We start from the raw sequence: 18,882 nt of genomic DNA, 5'->3' as shown, positions 1-18,882 counted from the left end.
TATATATATACATACATGTGTAATGCATCGTTGGATAAAATTTTTTCTTACCATGTCATTCCCAATTCTCTCTCATCACACAATGGTTTACTAAGTTTCTTCCATATTTTGCAGGAATTTGGCCCGAAATTACCTGACTGGTCCCCTGTCTTCATCCATTGCCAATCTAACGCAAATGGAGGAGCTGTAAGCCACCTTATTTTCTATTTAACATTGTTTGCAGGTCGTTAATATTTTATCCTTGTCTAGCTAAACTCCTTTAACGGTTTGACACCTCATTTAATTGTTTTCAGGATCCTGGGGGCTAATGCATTATCGGGGGAGGTTCCAAAGGAACTTGGAAAACTAACTAATCTCACATTATTGTATGTTATTCTTGAATTTGTACGTCTGTAGGTGGTAACATCATGTTTTAGTTTTCTATTAACAGCAATGCAACTCATTGCCAACAAGTACGAGTCTGTCCACGTATAATCATCTTGTGTCCTCAACCGTGTCATCTACGTAACAGTTTGTAATTTGGATTTTTTTTTATATCGAAATCAGTTGTTTGCTGCAGTGGCATTGAGTTCCTTATTCCATTGAAAATTGGAATCACTCGTACGTATAACTGAAAGATGAGCCTATTTTCTGATATTGTTAACTTGGTAATTTGCAGAAGCATTTGCATGAATAACTTCTCTGGCTCTCTCCCATCAGAACTGGGGAATTTGGTAAAATTAGAGCAACTGTACGTGCTGAGACATTCCCTACTCTAGTTGCTCTTTTTTTTTTTTTTTTCGTTGAGTAAAAAGGGTGAGGAGGGAGCGACGGGGCATAGCAACTCTCCTCTAGGCCTGACCATAATGACTCCAGACCCACGGCGGGCCTTAGAAGGGACCAAAGGGCCATAACAACTACAGCCCCACCAAGGGCTAGTGGACTACTTCCGAGCTTCGCAGAAAGACCAAGTTCAAGAGGGGGTTGTTAGCATGATTCGAACCGGTGACCTCCTGACCAAAAATCAGCAGTTACAAAAATCTACCCGGTTAAAGGAATTAAACCAAACCAAGTTCCTAACAGAGAAACTTTAATAATTTCAGTTTTTTAATTGCAAGGAAACAAAATACAGTTAATAAAACTGAAGTTCTGTATATTCTAGTTTCTATCCGTCTCCACAACGATTTTACAGTAAAGGAACCCTGATGTGTTCTCAAGTTTCACATTATAAACATCATAAAGTTTTAAGGCCTGTAAGCTGTATAAGGCTGGCATTGCATGCAAAAAGTTCGAGCATCATACTTACAAAATTATCTGCCTTGACAGCTTCTTCGACAGTTCTGGAGTTAGAGGAGCTATTCCATCTACATTTGCTGCTCTACAAAACCTGCAAATAGTGTAAGAGCTTTCTGGCTTATCTTTTGTCTTATCTGGTAAACTTGAACATGTTTTTAATAGTAATTGTTTTTGTGATCAAGAAAGTTTTTTTTTTTTTTTTGAGAATTTCAGGTGGGGTTCGGATAATGAACTCACAGGGAGCATACCTGAATTCATAGGGAACTGGTCAAAACTTAGCAACCTGTAAGCAATATGTACGCCGTATCCTCTTTATTTCCACCATCGTACCTTGATCATTGCTTTACTTAAAACTAGATACCAATGTTTGGTAACGGAGATACTTTTTTAATTAAAGTATTGATACTTCATTCAGTAACCTCTATTTTATGTAATCGGCGAATTTACGTAGTTACTTCAACTGTAGGAGTTTTCAAGGAAACGCCTTTGAAGGTGGAATACCATCAACATTTTCCAAATTGACCTCTTTGACGGACTTGTGGGTGTTAACTCTTTCTACATCTTTTCTTCATGTTTAGCATATGAATGATGTTCTCTTCTCTTCTATAACATATTGCCTTATTATATAGGAGAATAAGCGATTTATCTAACGGAAGCTCTTCACTAGCATTTCTAAAAGATATGACGTCTCTGAGTACCTTGTAAGGCAACACTGTTATAGTTGACAATCAATATTGATATATTTTCGTCTTTATGATCCTCCATTAGGAAAATTTTCAAAAAAACTGCTGAACTTACACCGCCATATCCCATAGACCTCCAAACTTCTGTTAATATTAATTTAACCTCCAATGTTTACCAAAATTTTTCAATTATGCCTTTGCTGTCAACTTCCATCAATTTCCAAACAGGGAAAGTTGAAGTGGCCCCCTCTCCGTCATCCCATTTGTTACAAACCCTAACACCCAATCCGCAGAGGTATTAGCTCCTCTCCTGCACCAGGTAAAGGATAATCAAAGCTCAGTCCGGAAGCTCAAATATCCGAGAAAATAGGCAAGCAATCCCATGGAGAGTCATCGGTGCTGGCGAAGGTGGGGAACTGCAGTGGTGGTGGGTGTAAGGGTCTGTGTTAAATTGAAAGTCTTGGACAGTGAGGATGAGTTAGAGAGAGAATTGGAGGGTTTTGGACACGTGGTACTTCATAAGTGGGGACGGAGACCATGTCAGCATGTATGCTTGTTACACAAAATATTTGTCAACATATTGCAACAAAAAATTGATGGATATTGACGGCAAAGGCATAATTGAAAAATTTTGGTAAACGTTGGAGGTTAAATTTACATTTACACAAGTTTGGAGGTCTATGTGACATTGCGGTGTAAGTTCAGCAGGTTTTTTTAAATTTTCTCCCTCCATTATTGTTTACAAACTTAACTAACCAAGTGGTTTCTCGCCTGGCAGAATTCTAAGGAATAACAATATTTCTAGTACCATCCCCTCCAATATTGGTGATTTTCTAAGTTTGTCTCAACTGTAAGTTATAGCTGCTAAATTTGCATCGGCTTCCATACGCTTCAACCTAAAAGTTTGGCAGTTAATAATCAGATTGATGAGAATGGGTCAACATCTCTTTATTAAGTAAACGTAAACGTCTAGTAAGTAAACGTAAACGTCTAGTTTTTAACGTTTTACAGCTAACTTGTAACTACCATGTTCTGTCTAATTCTCAGGGATTTGAGCTTTAACAATTTAACTGGACCAATTCCAGATTCTCTCTTCAATTTGAGCAAGCTTTCCTACTTGTAATAAACATTCTCCTTCTGATAAACAAGCTGTGCAATGTTTTTTTCGAAAAGCATTTTAGAAAATATGAATGTTTATGAGTTGAACTAGTTCTTGTATGTTCAGGTTTCTTGGGAATAATAAATTGACTGGAATGCTTCCCGCACTAAAGAGTCCTTCTCTTCTGCATATGTAAGTCAGTATGCAGGTGGTACTTGAACGTTTATGGTCATTATGTAGAGTTCCTAGAATGTCGTGGTTAGATTATTTCAGAAGCATAAGTGCATAACCCACTACTGTACAGTCATAAGATTTGATTCATGGTTAATGCGCATCTTGCTACTATGTTTTGGTGTATGAGGAGACATGGATACACAAATATGAGAACCTGTATCGTAAAGAAGTGTTTGGGAAATGAAATCTTGATTCATGCAGTCATGGTAGTATACTGATATGTAAGCTGATGGCGAAATCTGAGGCTTCAGCGGTCAAATGTAAGACGACTGACCAATTTATCGGTTCTCGAAAATCTCAACTAAGCATCCCCATTATGTCGTTGCCTGCAGAGATGTGTCATACAATCAATTATCGGTGGAACTTCCATCTTGGGCAAACAACAGGTGATTCTCTCTGTGCTGTATGTTTTTAATGGTATTCTGTGGTCTATGAACATTTAGTGATGCAAAAAGAAAGTTGAGTCATTTCCTATATACAATTCGAGTGTTGAACCACACGATGATAGTGCTGTTTAATGCACGAGTTTGTTAAGTTTAGAGGATGTATGATCCTAAATGTAAGTGGAAAATGGATATTTTTCAAGTTGTTCTGATATGAGATACCATGTCTGGATTCTAGAGTTTATTTCCTCACCCACAAATTCTGTGAGCAGCTGAATGAGATTTACTGAGTTTTTGTATCCCTTTCTTCTATTCAGTGCTCTTGTGTAATGGGACCGGACTCTTGATGAAACTGGCTGCCATCTGTTTTGCACTTTCTAAACCACAGATGATAATTTTGCAAAGTAATTTGTGCAAACTGATAGTTAGAGGTGCAGCGAATGGGGCCTATGTAAGAAGTTAACTAGACAACTTTGGAAGCATTTTTGACGACAACTGCAAAGATAGAATTGCAATGGAGTGAGATTATGAACGTCCTCTTCCAGATTCTTGATAAAAACAGCGCATACCTGGCATCACAAAGATAATGTGGAGAATTCATAATACATGTCCTTTAAACAAGTACCGGAGTAATAATAGTTGAGAGCTTAAACATTGATTAGTTGTACTCCATGCTCATGTTCTTTGTTTCCACAAGATGTTGCTTACTGTACCTGATGAATTATTCAACTTCAATTGCATTAGTTATGTGGCAAATTCAACTTGCAATAATCAATATCCATTCTTCTTCTGCATACAGTGTTCTGGCTACGGGATTGGATTGTATTCAACAGAAATTTCCCTGCCTTGGGAATATTCGCAGTTCTCCTAAGTGTAAGTGCAATTTAGAACCTCCCTTTACCCATGATTCTGAGACGGGACACATAGATTCTATGATGCTGGAAAGAGGATCTTTGAGTTTAGTATTCTTTGAACCATCAAATCCTTTTGATTCTAAAAGTAGATCAACTTAGACTGGTAACTGTTAGCTGACTTGGTACACAATGCTGGGCTCTTTTCCTAATTGTTTTAGCTTTTGGAATAATTGGTGACTTGATGGTATTAGAACTTCAGTTTATAGAGGTCCTAAGTCAATCCAAGTCTCGTAACTTCTGTTCATTCCATTGTTTTATGTTACCATGCACTCTCTGTGTGTGCATCTGTACACCTTATTCGGTGTACTGTTGTGTATGTGGTCATGCAAAATCCTTTCATGCGGTTAATTTTTCTTGAAGACCACTGCATTGAGTTTGATTGTGGTACTACCTTTGAGATTTGAAGCCTATGTAGATTTATTTAATGCTCCTTTCCAATTTTTTTTTCTTTTATTTCCACCAAGTGTTGTTGCTAGTCAATGGCCTATTTTTTGAGTTCCAATCTTACGATGCCCTTTGCCAATGAAAGGCCATAAGAAACCATCTTTTTTTCTTCTTCTTTTTCTTTCAAGGTGACAATTTTATACTAGTCAGATGAAGTGAGAAATTCCTTTCCTTGTTAATGTCAAAACTTCACATGTAAAATGCAGCGAAGTCAAGTTTGTCTTCATAAAGTGTAAATTCCCACTTCCAGAAGTTCATTAATCCCATAAGATGCATCACATGATCAAGGAGATGTGGCTGTTTTCTCTTTTTTTCTGGCGCACCTATTTGAACTCTAATCTGATGAATTCCTCTTCCCTAATGGTTTGCAGATTCCTACTTTGCGATTAATTGTGGTGGTCCAGAGATAACATCTAGTAGTCAGATTGTATATGAGTGGGATGACGAGACTCTTGGTCCAGCTACTTATTATGAGAGTAGTACAAAAAGGTGGGCAGTAAGTAATGTCGGGCACTTCAACGATATAAACAATCCCCAGTATACGAGTGTCTCTTCATCTCCGGTCATAACTAATTCAGACTCGAGGCTGTTCCAAACAGCACGGATATCGCCGGGATCACTAAGATATTTTGGGCTGGGACTTGAGAATGGTAATTACAATGTGACTCTCCAGTTTGCAGAGACAGCATTCTTAAATCCCCCAACTCGGAACAGTCTTGGAAGGCGTGTTTTTGATATATACATCCAGGTCAGTGCCACGTTATCACAATTGGTTTTTTTTTTTGATAGTCTTAATCTTTTTTTTTGAAAGAAAAAATAACTACAAAAAACAAGGAAGGCATACCTTCCATTACAAGAGACAAACAACAGAACAATAACTACAAGCTAGGAACTACAGCAGGAGTCCTAGGAGCAATCTGCCAAGAACAGCATAGGGCCAAATTTAAGGGGGTCAGCTTTACATTGGAGAAATTGGACCCCTTAATTCGAATATCAAATGTAATTTTTTGGAGAGAGAAGATTGGGGTCTTCGAATCCCCTGAAAATCATGCAATTCCTTTCTTCCCAAATATAAATGACCATAGCTGCCCAAGCCATTTTCCTAATGGTGTTCATGAAAAGATTTGCCACAGAACTTCCCTACGAGTCAATCAACTTCGGAGTCCTAAGGTTGAGGAGTTTTAGAAATGCCATAGTAGTAAAGGTGGTACATGCCTTCATTATGCAGATTACAGAGAAAACATATTGGGAAGATTCGCATGCCCCAGCTGATGATTTTATCATTTGTCGCTTTTGTACCAAAAACATAATTTATAAAACAAGAAAATAACTATTATTATGAAGAATCAAGGGCGGATCCAGGATTTATAATCACTAGGGTCAAGTTATCTGTAGCATGAACTCCATAATTTTGTATTAACACATGATAAAGGATAAACAAATTCAATATTAATACTAGACAAAAAAAATAATACCTATTTATATACTCCCTCCGTCCCTATTTAAATGTCCAGTATTCCATTTTGGGTTGTTCCAAAATAAGTGTCCATTTTGAAAAATTAATGGGTAAAGTGGAGGATAATTTTGGAAAGTGAAGGTAAAAGTTGATGTGAAAAGCATAAAGTGGAGGATAATTTTGAAAAGTGGAGGATAAAAGTTGATGTGAAAAGTGTAAAGGGGAGAGAAAAGTTGACAAGAAAAGTGTAAAGTGCAGGTGAAAGTTGACTCATTCAATTGCGTGTTTTCAAGCATAGACATTTATAAAGGGACAAAGGGAGTAATACGTAAACAAAAAGTGATTTGTCAATCCATTACACATCATTTCACTTACAATTGACCCCAAAGATTTTTCATATTTGGTGAGCAAAACAATGAACATAGCACACAGAATAACGTGACCTAAATTTATTCTAATTTTTAATTAACAAAACAGGGTCACAATATAAGTTTGCCGAGGTAGTTAGGTTGGATTAATGATAGGGCTTAACATTCACAAAATTCAAAGTCCTAAATTAAAATTGACCAACGTAACGTGGATAGCAAACATTAAACAATCTAATCAATACTTCCTCCCTTCCATTTTGTTTGTCCATTTTTTAACACAAAAGGCTAGTATTATTGTTGGCGAAATTACCCAAAAAAAGAGATTTGAATGGTTAAAAAAGACCTGGGGCAAGTATAATACTTTTCGGACAAGAAACAAAGTGTAAAATATATATGGGGCAATTATATTTCCTTTGGGGCAAGAACCAAAGGATCTAAATCTATGGGGCAAAAACAACGGAAATTTCTAAAATTTAATGTATATCCTTGGGGGATTTCCACCTTTAGTGGGGTCAATAGACCACCCTTGCCCAAGGGTAGGTCCGCCAATGCGAAGAATAGCGGTTAAGTTCGAGATCGTTCACGGGGAGTAAAAAGCTAAGTTATTGTACTTCCAATCAATGTCTAATTTAATTTGAAAAGCGAAGGGAAGTTGGATTTTGATTTGAGTAAACTAACTAGAAAGTGATAAAGTTTTGGAAACTGATGAGAGAATAGGGACTAGGGTTTCAATTCAACCTCCCCTTGCAATATAATTGTGGCGAAATTTAGGGTTTCATCCAACTTGTAACCAGACCACCGATAGGGTAGCAATTCATATCAATAATCCCCAAAAATATGCTCAAGACTCGTACTTAGTATAGGCTATCTCAACACGGCACGGACCATCTCACTAGATTTAACCAACAGTACAACCCACGCTGTATAGTCTATCTCAAAGCCTATCCCGAAACAATGAAAACGATCGTATGACAGTGCTTGATATCATGAATTAATACAAACACAAAAGATAAATCAGGAAAAAGTGACTTTTATAAAAACTATAAATCATCCAAAGTCGGACAATCAATTGTTGAATAAAAACCGGCCCTTGAAATCTAAAGAATCATATTACTTGGAGAAGCATCTTTGTCACCCTAGCCGAAGTGTTTAGCCGATCATGGAGTTTTTCCCTCTGCCGCAGCCGCGGCTATTATGCGTGTGAAAAAGATCCCCCGAAGTCCGGTTGTTGTCCCTTTTTATATTCATCCCATGCCCTAGTTTCCTAACTAAAGGCCCGTTTGATAAATTTATTAGCCCTTAGGATTGGACTACCAATCTCATCATCTAATTTCATCTCAAACAAATATGATATTAATAATCTCATCATCCAATCTCATCTCAAACAAACATACTCATTACTAATCTCTTCTCATTACCAATCTCAATTATAATCACATCTCCTTATGAATATCACTCATCTATCACTGTTATCAAACGGGACTTAAGAGAATAACCTTTCTTTTTGTCTCGATTCTATTGCCTTCACCAATTGTAATTTAATGCCCCATAACATGCATCCACCAATCATCTTCCAAATAATCTTCTCTCGTGCAAGCTCAAACATATATTCTTTAATTAATTGGTGGAGCGTTGGGCCCACCATTTTAGAAATATTTTAATTTAGACCACTTAATTGGCACATGCTATGTGACACTCACATGCATGCCTTTAAATTGAAGGCCAAATTGGTTGGACTGTCACCATTTGTTCGCTCTTCACATATAACTCCTCAATTTAGCTCTGAATGTCATTCAAACGGCTCCCCAGATCCTGAAAAGAGCAAAATGAGTATCAAGCTCTAAGTAGTGCGCAAAATGGATATAACAAGTCTAATTTAAGGGATGTAAATAGGTGTATTTACTCACCTATCATTCTTAGTCCTAAGGCATTCTCTAATGGCCATCCAAAGAACAAAAAAATGTCGAGTAATGGACATGGAATACCAGATTAGGTGATGCCAGAGTACTATAGGTTGGTGGATTCTGATAGCATTCCAAGAGAATCCAAGTGTATGCCACCCTAATGGTAGAATGTGAAGAGATTGTCCATGGAACTTGATCAAGTCTAGCATAGTTAGGATGGAAATGTGGAATGAAAAACCCTAGATCGCCTAGGTTTATAGATTTGCTATGTTTCAAACTTTTTCAATACCCACAATCACACAACGGAAAGCAATAAACAGAAGAACACCGATATACGTGGAAAACCCCAGAAAGGGTAAAAAAATCACGGGAATGAATCAAACACTATAAAAACATTGTACGGTTACAAGTAATCTTACCCTACGATTTTGAATCCTCACAAATTGCCCTAAGACTTACTTGCTGAATCCACGTTCACCACACCCAGTGCTTGACCGCCGCTGCTTTGACTCCTCAAGCCTTCCACAAACCTTCGGTAATCCACCGAAGAACAACTCTAAAGTTTGTTGAAATAAAATTGTGAACATCTCTTGGAGTTTCATTGTAGCTTGAACAATTGAAATAGGAACTCCAAGATTCAAATATAAAACACCACTTTGTTGTTTGAACTTCAACTCCATGTATATCACGTACTGCTCCTCCTTTTTTCGTTTGTTGAAATGTTCAAGGGCAAGTGTTTTTTCTGCCTCCTTTCTCACGTACCCTGATGCAGGAGCAAAATAATGATAATCGGGAAACAAAGAGTTATCTTTCTTATTTTTGAAGTGTCTTTTGGTTTCTAGTCAATGTCCTTTAGTTTTTGGTCTAAGTATTTATTATGTGTCTTAACTATCTAGTAAGTTGTGTCTTTGGTTAACAGTTGTCTAGGTATTTGAAAGGTCTATGTTGAAAATTGTCAAGTATTTATTATAAGTCTTGAAGAGTCATCTTTGTAATGCTTATAAATAGTTGATCTAATGAAATGAGAAGGAAGAGTTTGAGTTTATGAAAATATTGTGCAAGTATTTCTGACTTGAGAGTGAGTGATTCCTCCGATAATCAAGTGTGTGACTTGGTCGCGTGAGTGTCTTCTGCGATTAGCAACGTCGAGTGACTTCCGTTGCCCCCGGTCGAGTGGCTTCCCGGGACTATCCCAACCTCGCAGTTTCAGCCTGCATCATACCCTAGCAGCCTAGAAGACACTATTTATATTACTTGTGCCACATCAAAAATTTCCCAAATTACCACTCCAAAATTTCCCCTCATATCGACAAGTTGCTCTGATTGATATTCGGTCCGTTTTAGCTTGATTCACCCACTCTCAAATAAAGATTTCTTCCACTTTAATCCTATACAGACTCGCTACGCTTAGAAAAGATAAAAAGAAATTACAAATCAATAAAGTATGGGAAACAAAAGAAAATGCGTTTTGTGAATGGAATTGCCAACCAAAAAATAGCGTCGCTTTTAGAACTAACATGGAAGACGAGATGTTGGGAAAGGCCAAGTCCATTGAGTGATATAAACAAGATTTGGACACTTCAGCATCAGCACAGATACCTGATGAAGGGACACAATATATGCTTAGGGGCCCTTGATTGTCGTGCCAGAGGAATGTGCTATTCCCATCACCAATAATATTCTTGATAAAGGGTCTAGCAATAGCCCTAAAGGCTAATAATTTTTCTCCATGTCCATGAACAGCTAGAAGGAACTTCTAGATTCCAGAAACTCTTTCTTTGAATAAGATGCTTATAGCACCACTTAACCCATAGATAATTATGATGAGAGCAAATATATCACAGCTGTCTTAGGAAGGATGCATGATTCCAATCCTTAATCCCTCTTAAACCAAGTCCTCCTTTTTTAGGCAAGCAAACATTGGCCAAGCAGCTTTGTTAGAGTGGGAATATGCTTCAGTACCAATCCATAGGAAGTTTCTGAAGAGCTTCTCAATATTCAAGCAAACTGAGTTGGGAAGAACAACATGCATGGTCCAGGAAACTTGTATACAAAAAAGGACTGACTTTATGAGTTGCAATCTTCCAGCGTATGATAAAGGACTTATTGGCCCGACTTTTGATTTTATCCTGATTTTTAGAAATGAGACCTTCGCAATCTGCCACAGAGAGTTTAGAGGATAATTGGGGGACATCCAAATATCTAACTAGAAATGTACCCATTTGGAAGCCCAACAGAGAACACCTGATCTCCTTGTCCTGATTTTCCATGCCTAAAAATACACCCTACTCTTGATCTTGTTAGGCTGCAGACCCGAGTATTAAAAACAACTTGAAAAGACTGATTGTTGGGGTTGCACAGAATAAACATCTCATCGGCAAACATATGTGAGTAATTCCTAGTTCTTTCTACCGAGGGTGGTATGAGAACTGCCCTGAATTAATGTGAATAAAGAATTCCATGAGAATAGGTATGGGGAGAGGGGTGATACAAGGTTTTGGGCAGAATTCATCCCCAAAAGTTAGCTATTGAGTGAGGGAGCCCTCGCGGTTATATACTTCATCTTACTTTGGTACTGAGGCGATGTGGGACTTTGCTTCATACCCAACCTCAAGCGCAGCGTGCTCACTTGGCAACGCCTGTCGTGTGTAGGCCAGAGACACACACCCTACCCATTTTTGGTACCTAGCATTGATACCATGGTACGCGATCTTGGATAGAAGTCAACACCAAAAGCTAGCTACTAAAGAAAGAGTGCCCTCACACTTATATAATTTCATCCTATTACTTTGGTATCCTGTGAGACTTCGCTTCACAAGGGGATCACCTTAAGTGGTTACTATTTTTTTGGTACTTAAGTTATCAAGCTCTTTATTATAGGGGAATCTGGTTCGGAAAGATTTCGACATAAAAAAAGCGGCCGGTGGGGTCTCTTTCAAAGCTGTTCAGATTGATTTCCGAGCTCAGGTATCGAAAAACTATCTTGAAATCCATCTATTTTGGGCTGGTAAAGGGACTTGCCGTATACCTGCTCCAGGTACATATGGACCTTCTATTTCAGCAATCAGTGCTGTCCGAGGTAATACATTTTGTAAATATTTGATGCAAGTTTAAAAATGTTAGTTCCATTTTTCTTACGACTAAGATTTTCTACAGATTTCATCCCCACTGTTGGTAAAAACCCTAAAAAGAGTAAGACTGGTTTGATTGTGAAGATTGTTGTTCCTGTTGGAGTTGTAAGCTTTCTATCTGTCCTCGTGCTCTATTGGTTTGTCCTTTGCCGAAAAGGGCTTGGATGGGACGACGATGAAGGTAAAAATACTCAGGAAAATAGTAAGACGAGTGTGTTATTGGGATATGACTTTTGCATCACAACAGATTCGTTGCTGTCCTGTGTGTGGTTTTGCTATTTGTTTATTTGTAATGCCGTTTTAGATGTATCGGTCCTATGCTAGTTATTTTTGTGTTCTTAGTAGCGTTAGGCTTGCTAAATGCTTTCTGTGTGATTCGTGGCGTGTTCAGACATGATGGAGGTATGTGTATATGTTCTCTTAAACACTCCCCTTTCTAGCCAACCACAAATCCTATGATAAAACAGCCCATCCCTCCCCTTTCTTTCTCTCCAGTGAGTACCTTAAATCCTCTGGTTTTCTTTGTCGAATGAAGGAAAAGAAGTAAACCCGTAGTCGAAGAAACACATTTTGGCACTGCCCTTGGTGTCCTGCCCAAAATTAGTATGTTGGAATATCCATTGTCTTACATAATCTACTACTCCCTATGTCTCAATTTGTTTGTCCACTTTGACTTTTAATTGTCCCAAAATATTGTATATTTTTCAAGACAAATGGATCAAAAGCTACACAATACCCCTTTTACACCTTACTATTTGAGTTTAAGTAATCATTTTCCAAAGGTTGGAGGGTAACTTTTGGAACATTGAGTTTTTATAGGTGTAATGATTATGTTCCTTAAAACGTTCAATTCTAAATTGGTTAAATAAATTGGGATGGAGGGAGTAACAATGTGCTGCAGAATGATAATGATCATTGTTTAAGCGTAATAGATACTTAAGTTGAGTATTAACTTCCTTGCATATTCACAAACACTGGTTTTAACTGTACTTGCAGAGCTCCTAGGGATGGATGTTAGGCCCTACACTATCAGTTATGCAGAACTAAAGGCTGCAACAGAAGATTTTAATCCTGCAAACAAACTTGGGGAGGGAGGCTTTGGACCCGTTTTTAAGGTAAAACATCCTTCTAATAAAAGACAAGCTGTCCTGGAACAACTTCATATTGCTTTTATGAAATAGCACCCATCGACGGACTCCCTTGAATATTGCCACTTCACCTCTGCTTTTCCCTTTTGTATTCGATCATTATGGATGGCAGTAGTACGCTTGTACCATCACATTTTTGCATTGCTTTTCGTTAAAATAAGACCATGGAAATTACAAACCCTGTTGTTCTAGATTACTTGCTTAGAACTACGATTTATTGGTCCATGCCATTTTTGCTTTTCATCAGATCAGAAACATGGTCGGGACTACACAATATTTCTCAAAATTTTAAAAATTTCATATTCTCTAGGGAACACTTAATGATGGGAGGGTTATTGCTGTCAAGCAACTGTCTGTGGACTCCCGCCAAGGAAAGGATCAATTTGTTGCAGAGATTGCTACAACATCTGCTGTTCAACACCGAAATCTTGTGAAATTGTACGGATGCTGCATTGAGGGAAATAAACGACTGATTGTTTATGAGTATCTTGAAAACAAGAGTCTTGATCAAGCATTGTTTGGTACAGGACATCACCTCTACTGTCAATGCAAATCGTAGATCTTGAATATGGTGAATAAGTGAAACATTTAACTGTTTGGCATTTGTTAAGCAGGGAAGACAAGTTTGTTTCTTAACTGGCCCATCCGCTTTGATATATGCTTGGGTGTAGCAAGGGGTCTAGCTTATCTTCACATGGAATCTCGGCTTCGCATTGTACACAGGGATGTTAAGGCCAGCAATATTCTTCTTGACTCTGACCTCAACCCCAAAGTTTCTGATTTTGGTTTGGCCAAACTTTTTGATGACAAAAAGACCCACATCAATACTCGTGTTGCAGGGACATTGTAAGATTGTCGGCAGTCAATCTCCATGTATTCTTCAGTGTTATTGGTTTCAATATTCTATTTTGGTACTGTTTGTAGCTAAAGTATTAACTTACATGTGATGAAATTTCAATTGTTACTGATGCAGTGGGTATCTTGCACCTGAGTATGCTATGCTTGGGCAACTTACAGAAAAGGCCGATGTGTTTGGCTTTGGTGTTGTAGCTTTGGAGATTGTCAGTGGAAGGCCAAATACTGACCCGAGCTTGGAAGAAGAAAAGATCTATCTTCTTAAATGGGTATGTTTCACTTTCTTTTAGGCACTCATTTGTTGTTGATCCTTCAAAAAGTTCCAAATGGCTACATATTCGGTTGTGGGCACAGTTTGTTTTGACAGTGGTTATTGATTCGGCTACATCTTTTTATAATTCTTTATGAAAAAGAAGGAAGGATTATTCTATCGAGAAAATTTCAAAATAGCCCGCAACCTTTACACCAAAATTCAATTAGACTCCCAACCTTTTTAAAACTTCAATTTTACTCCCAACGTTATCTTCCGTTAATCAAAATGCCCCCTTTCGTCCGAATGACTAACGAATTTCGTTAAAGGCTCCGTTAAATATCGTTCCGATCGAATTTTGATGATCCGAGCTGCTCAATGTGTTCAAAACGTGATTTTAGGGGTACCCTCAAAAAATCAGTAAAAAAAAATGACTGCGAAAGGCTTCATCTGAACAGTTTTTTATTGAATAGTTTAATAAAAAACTGCTCAATTCAAGCCTTTTTCGGTCTTTTTTTTTTTGCTGATTTCTCGCAGATACCCTTAAAATCACATTCTGAACACATTGAGCGGCTCGGATCACTGAAATTTGATCTAAAAAGGGAAGGTGCAGACCGAAGCAAAATCTGGACGTCCGGACTTGAAACAAAATCCTGATCGATCCACACCTCCCCTTTCTCAATCGAATTTCGATGATTTGAGCCACTTAATATGATTAAAACGTAATTTTAAGGGTACCCGCGAGAAATTAAAAAAAAAAATGATCCGGAAAGGCTTGATTTGAACAGTTTTTTATTGAATAGTTCAATAAAAAACTGTTCAGATGAAGCCCTTCCCGGTCTCCTTTTTTTGTTGATTTCTTGCAGGTAGCCTTAAAATCAGGTAGTCTTAAAATCACGTTTTGAACACATTGAGTGGCTCGGATTATCGAAATTTGATCGGGACGCTATTTAACGGAGCTTTTAACGAAAATCGTTAGTGATTCAGACGGAATGGGGCATTTTGATTAACGGAAGATAACGTTGGGAGTAAAATTAAAGTTTTTAAAAGGTTGGGAGTCTAATTAAATTTTGGTTTAAAGGTTGAGGGTATTTTGAAATTTACCCTATTCTATCTTGGAAACTTTAGGATGTTTCGCTTGAGCATCGTTAGAAAGATAGTCCTATGGTACACACCCTTTATTAGGGAGTGTACCGTATGCATCATGATTTTAAACCCTTGGATTTAAAAGTGAATAATCCAGACCACCCATTTATTAAATCAATTAATAAAATGAAAAAAGGGCTTAGCAGGTAATAGGTTGTTCTCTCCTCCTTGACTCTCTCTCCCTCTCCCTCGTTTGTAAAATACTGCAAATTATATAACATAACCAGAATTGTTATGACAACACAAAAAATTGGTATTTTCTTACTATAATGTGTCGTACCAAAAGAACATTTAGAATTGTACATTCAATATACTTGATATGAAACCAATTTCTCTATTGTCATCGAATGTATGATTGACTTACAACCATGACACTATAATGATGATTGAAACCATTGATTTCATTATGTTTGTTGATTAAATAATCCACGTAATTTTTTGGCTCGATAGGGTTTAGAAAGCCCTTTCATCGGCGCCCGAATTCAATAGTAAAAAGATTTTTTTGTCTGATTAAGGGTCCAATGATAAGCGATCAACTTCATTCTTAGTACATGTGATCTCTTCATATTATATAAAAGATAGACGGTTCCGATTAGAAAAAAAATGCCTTAGATGGGGCTCGAGTGGTGCATTGTTAGACTTTAATGTATCTTGATACATTAAATATTTTTCGATTACGCAGGTGTCAATAGCTAATTTTGGTTACAATACTGAATATCATATGACTTGATATTTTAATAGTTATAATCGATCATTCTAAAAATATACTCACTAACGACATTTAGTTATGGTATGGTATTTTGCCGATTATAACTATCGTTAACTGAACATTCTAATTGAATTTTTTTATACGACACGTTAATTGTGGGTATGAAAAAGTCAATTGATGGTATTGTCATAACAAATTTGGTTATATTACTGAATTTATGGTATTTTAGACATGTGTATTGCTTGGGTATAACTATTGTTGTTTGTGGTACGACATATTTTGGTCTCATTACGGATTATTTTAATCAATTTCCTTTGGTATAACACATTGTGGTAAGAAAACGTCAATTTATGGTGTTGTCATAACAATTATGGTTTGTTATATAATTTGTGGTATTTACATATGTTTTCTTTTGATACAACACGTTGTAGTAAGAAAATGACAATTTTAGGTGTTGTTATAACGATTGTGGTTATTTTATATAATTTGCAGTATTTTAAAAATATTTTTGGCTTGAGTATAACAATTGTTGATTTTGGTACGACATATTTTGATTTTGTTACAGAATATCATACAAGTTAAAGAATTTTTTGTACGACTCATTGTAGTAAGATAATGCTAATTTATGGTGTTGTTATAACATGTATGGGTAGCATTATTTAATTTTTGATATTTATGCATATATTTGATTGGGATACAAGTATTTTTGATTCTGGTACGAAAAATTATGGTTACATAATAACAATATTTTTTAATTTTGGGTAACCTGCTAATGACTTGTTCAACAGATAAATTTTAAAGTATAAGTCGTAACTAGCATCATAAATATGCATTATAAAATCAAAAATCGACCTAATGAAAATCACAAATTGTCATAATTTAGACATACGGTATACTCTGTGTATCATAGCTTCCTCCTTAGAAACAAGATAAGTTGTTCAAATACTATGCAAAGAAACTTATAAATCCCCTGTATCTCTAAAACTGAATTCTAGTATTCTTGGTGTTAAAACGTGCATCAATGCCAATGAATATCTGATCCACTCATCCTCTCACCCAACCCAGAATGGGTGCTTCCCACTCTAGTTACATGATTCTATGACATTCCTTTCTTCCCTCCTTTTTAGGCCTGGCATGTGCATGAAAACAACCGTGAAGTTGAGCTAGTGGATGCTAGATTGTTAGAATTTGACGAGGAAGAAGTAAAACGAGTTATAGGAGTAGCTCTTTTGTGCACCCAGACATCCCCACAGCAACGCCCCTCCATGCCGCGTGTAGTGGCGATGCTTTCAGGAGACATTGAAGTTGGTGCAGTTACTTCACGACCAGGATATTTTACTGATTGGAACTTCGACACAACCAGTTTTATTACTACGGATACTCCAAGTGTAGAAAACAAACATAGCCAATTCAGTTCATCAACGAGTCGGATACTCCAAGTGCAACGAACATAGACAATTCCATTCATTAAACTGGAATGTGTTTATTCGGAAAGGATGTGTAACATGGGGGTGCCTACTAGGGGCGTTGCCCTTCCCAATTAATAGATGTCCACTAGAGGTATGGCTCTTTGCAAAAAGGTGCCCTGGTAAGAGGCATAATTTTTCCCAATTTATTGTCTTCAAAAGACATGATTCTTCTTAAGACATGATTCTTCTTAATGTGCATCTAATAAAGACGTGGCTTTTCACACAAGGGTGTCTGTAAATATGTAAATAGATCCTTTGTAAAGTCATTCAACATAGCAAAAACTTCATATTGAGTTGTTCTCTCCACACACTCTCTTTATTTTAGGCTTACTAATATTCTAGTATTTTGCAGAAATAGAATATTCATTTTTGGTTCTTTTACGTTTGCTTAGTGGATATTATATCTATGATCTCCATTATGCAATTGCAAACAAAAAGAACTCTGAATTCAGACTTCGTTGTGACCATGTCGTTACCGTATCAAATTGAAACAAAATTTTTACAACTACTGCATAGAAAAAGGCTAAGTTGTATCAGTTTGAACTAATTTCTACTACTTCAATTCGAGAACGGGATTCAAATTTAGTTTTTGTATTTTAAAACTAGGAAATCAAAAGAGTTTCGATTTTTGTAAAGCTGATGGAAAAAGTTGAAGGGTATAGAATCTGATTTTCTCCTTCAGCTTGACTTTGCTTGATTTAGATCACTGTCCATTAATATCAATTCAAGAGCTATTAGAGATTTTTTTTTTCTCCAAATAAACCCACAGGTCTCTTGGATATCAAGAGTTTACGAGCTTGCATGTGAACAAAATATCATAGACGCATAGTTCAAGTGATCTTACTAGGATGAGCTGTATCTAAGTACGCTTCGTTTAATAACATGCCTTGACTTATAAGTTATAACGTATAACCTATCAATCAACTCTGCAAATAATAACAAACGTGTGTACTTGTTTGACATTTAGAACTTCAAGTTGTAAGGATTGAAATGCATCATCCTTGAATTTCCTCTTGTTCTTCTTTTGCATTAATGTTTTATTTTATAGCCTTGTTTCCGAATTAATCTTTTGGTTTTTTTTGGGTAATCGAGGTGTCCAAACCAGCTTATGCGTACCTCGAGGGAGACTAGCACAGCAACCTACCACCATGGCCCCCCACTAAAATCATGGTTTGCTCCCGGAGGGAATCGAACTCTGCCATGTTGCACCCTTACAGGCTCAGATTCGCCCTCACCATTGGGGCAACCCATGGGTGGGTATCTTTTGCTTCTACTATTAAACAACACCAAACAAGATTTTCGTTTTTGCAAACAAAAAAAAAATACAGCTTTTTTTTATCAAGGTATATAGAGAAGAAAAAAAAGTTTTTTTCTTTCCAATATATTATAGTAAGTATCACATAGAAGATACTCC

General features: G+C 36.9%; 1 protein-coding gene across 7 annotated transcripts in view; it reads left to right on the top strand.

The window, feature by feature from the left end:
- Positions 1–17,637, top strand: part of LOC131300671 (probable LRR receptor-like serine/threonine-protein kinase At1g56140) — a 29,144-nt gene extending 11,507 nt beyond the window's left edge. Inside the window, exons 4-23 of one of the 7 annotated variants that reach the window (XM_058326610.1) lie at positions 115–186; positions 294–365; positions 659–730; positions 1,306–1,377; positions 1,489–1,560; positions 1,742–1,813; positions 1,905–1,976; positions 2,737–2,808; positions 3,006–3,077; positions 3,184–3,249; positions 3,624–3,677; positions 4,474–4,547; positions 5,404–5,780; positions 11,641–11,839; positions 11,917–12,072; positions 12,888–13,006; positions 13,350–13,560; positions 13,651–13,885; positions 14,013–14,163; positions 17,127–17,637. In XM_058326610.1, the coding sequence (XP_058182593.1) occupies positions 115–186; positions 294–365; positions 659–730; positions 1,306–1,377; positions 1,489–1,560; positions 1,742–1,813; positions 1,905–1,976; positions 2,737–2,808; positions 3,006–3,077; positions 3,184–3,249; positions 3,624–3,677; positions 4,474–4,547; positions 5,404–5,780; positions 11,641–11,839; positions 11,917–12,072; positions 12,888–13,006; positions 13,350–13,560; positions 13,651–13,885; positions 14,013–14,163; positions 17,127–17,453 (2,617 nt within the window). In that variant the 3' untranslated portion in view covers positions 17,454–17,637. Of the gene's footprint in view, positions 1–114; positions 187–293; positions 385–658; positions 731–1,305; positions 1,378–1,488; positions 1,561–1,741; positions 1,814–1,904; positions 1,977–2,736; positions 2,809–3,005; positions 3,078–3,183; positions 3,250–3,623; positions 3,678–4,473; positions 4,548–5,403; positions 5,781–11,640; positions 11,840–11,916; positions 12,073–12,887; positions 13,007–13,349; positions 13,561–13,650; positions 13,886–14,012; positions 14,164–17,126 lie in introns of those variants that run through there. The other 6 variants (XM_058326611.1, XM_058326615.1, XM_058326613.1 and 3 more) reach the window with 6 other exon arrangements.
- The last annotated feature ends 1,245 nt before the right edge of the window (positions 17,638–18,882 follow it).

The sequence above is a fragment of the Rhododendron vialii genome, chromosome 9a (genome assembly GCF_030253575.1).
Source record: "Rhododendron vialii isolate Sample 1 chromosome 9a, ASM3025357v1".
Lineage (NCBI taxonomy): Eukaryota > Viridiplantae > Streptophyta > Magnoliopsida > Ericales > Ericaceae > Rhododendron > Rhododendron vialii.
This window is presented reverse-complemented; position numbering and strand designations above follow the sequence as displayed.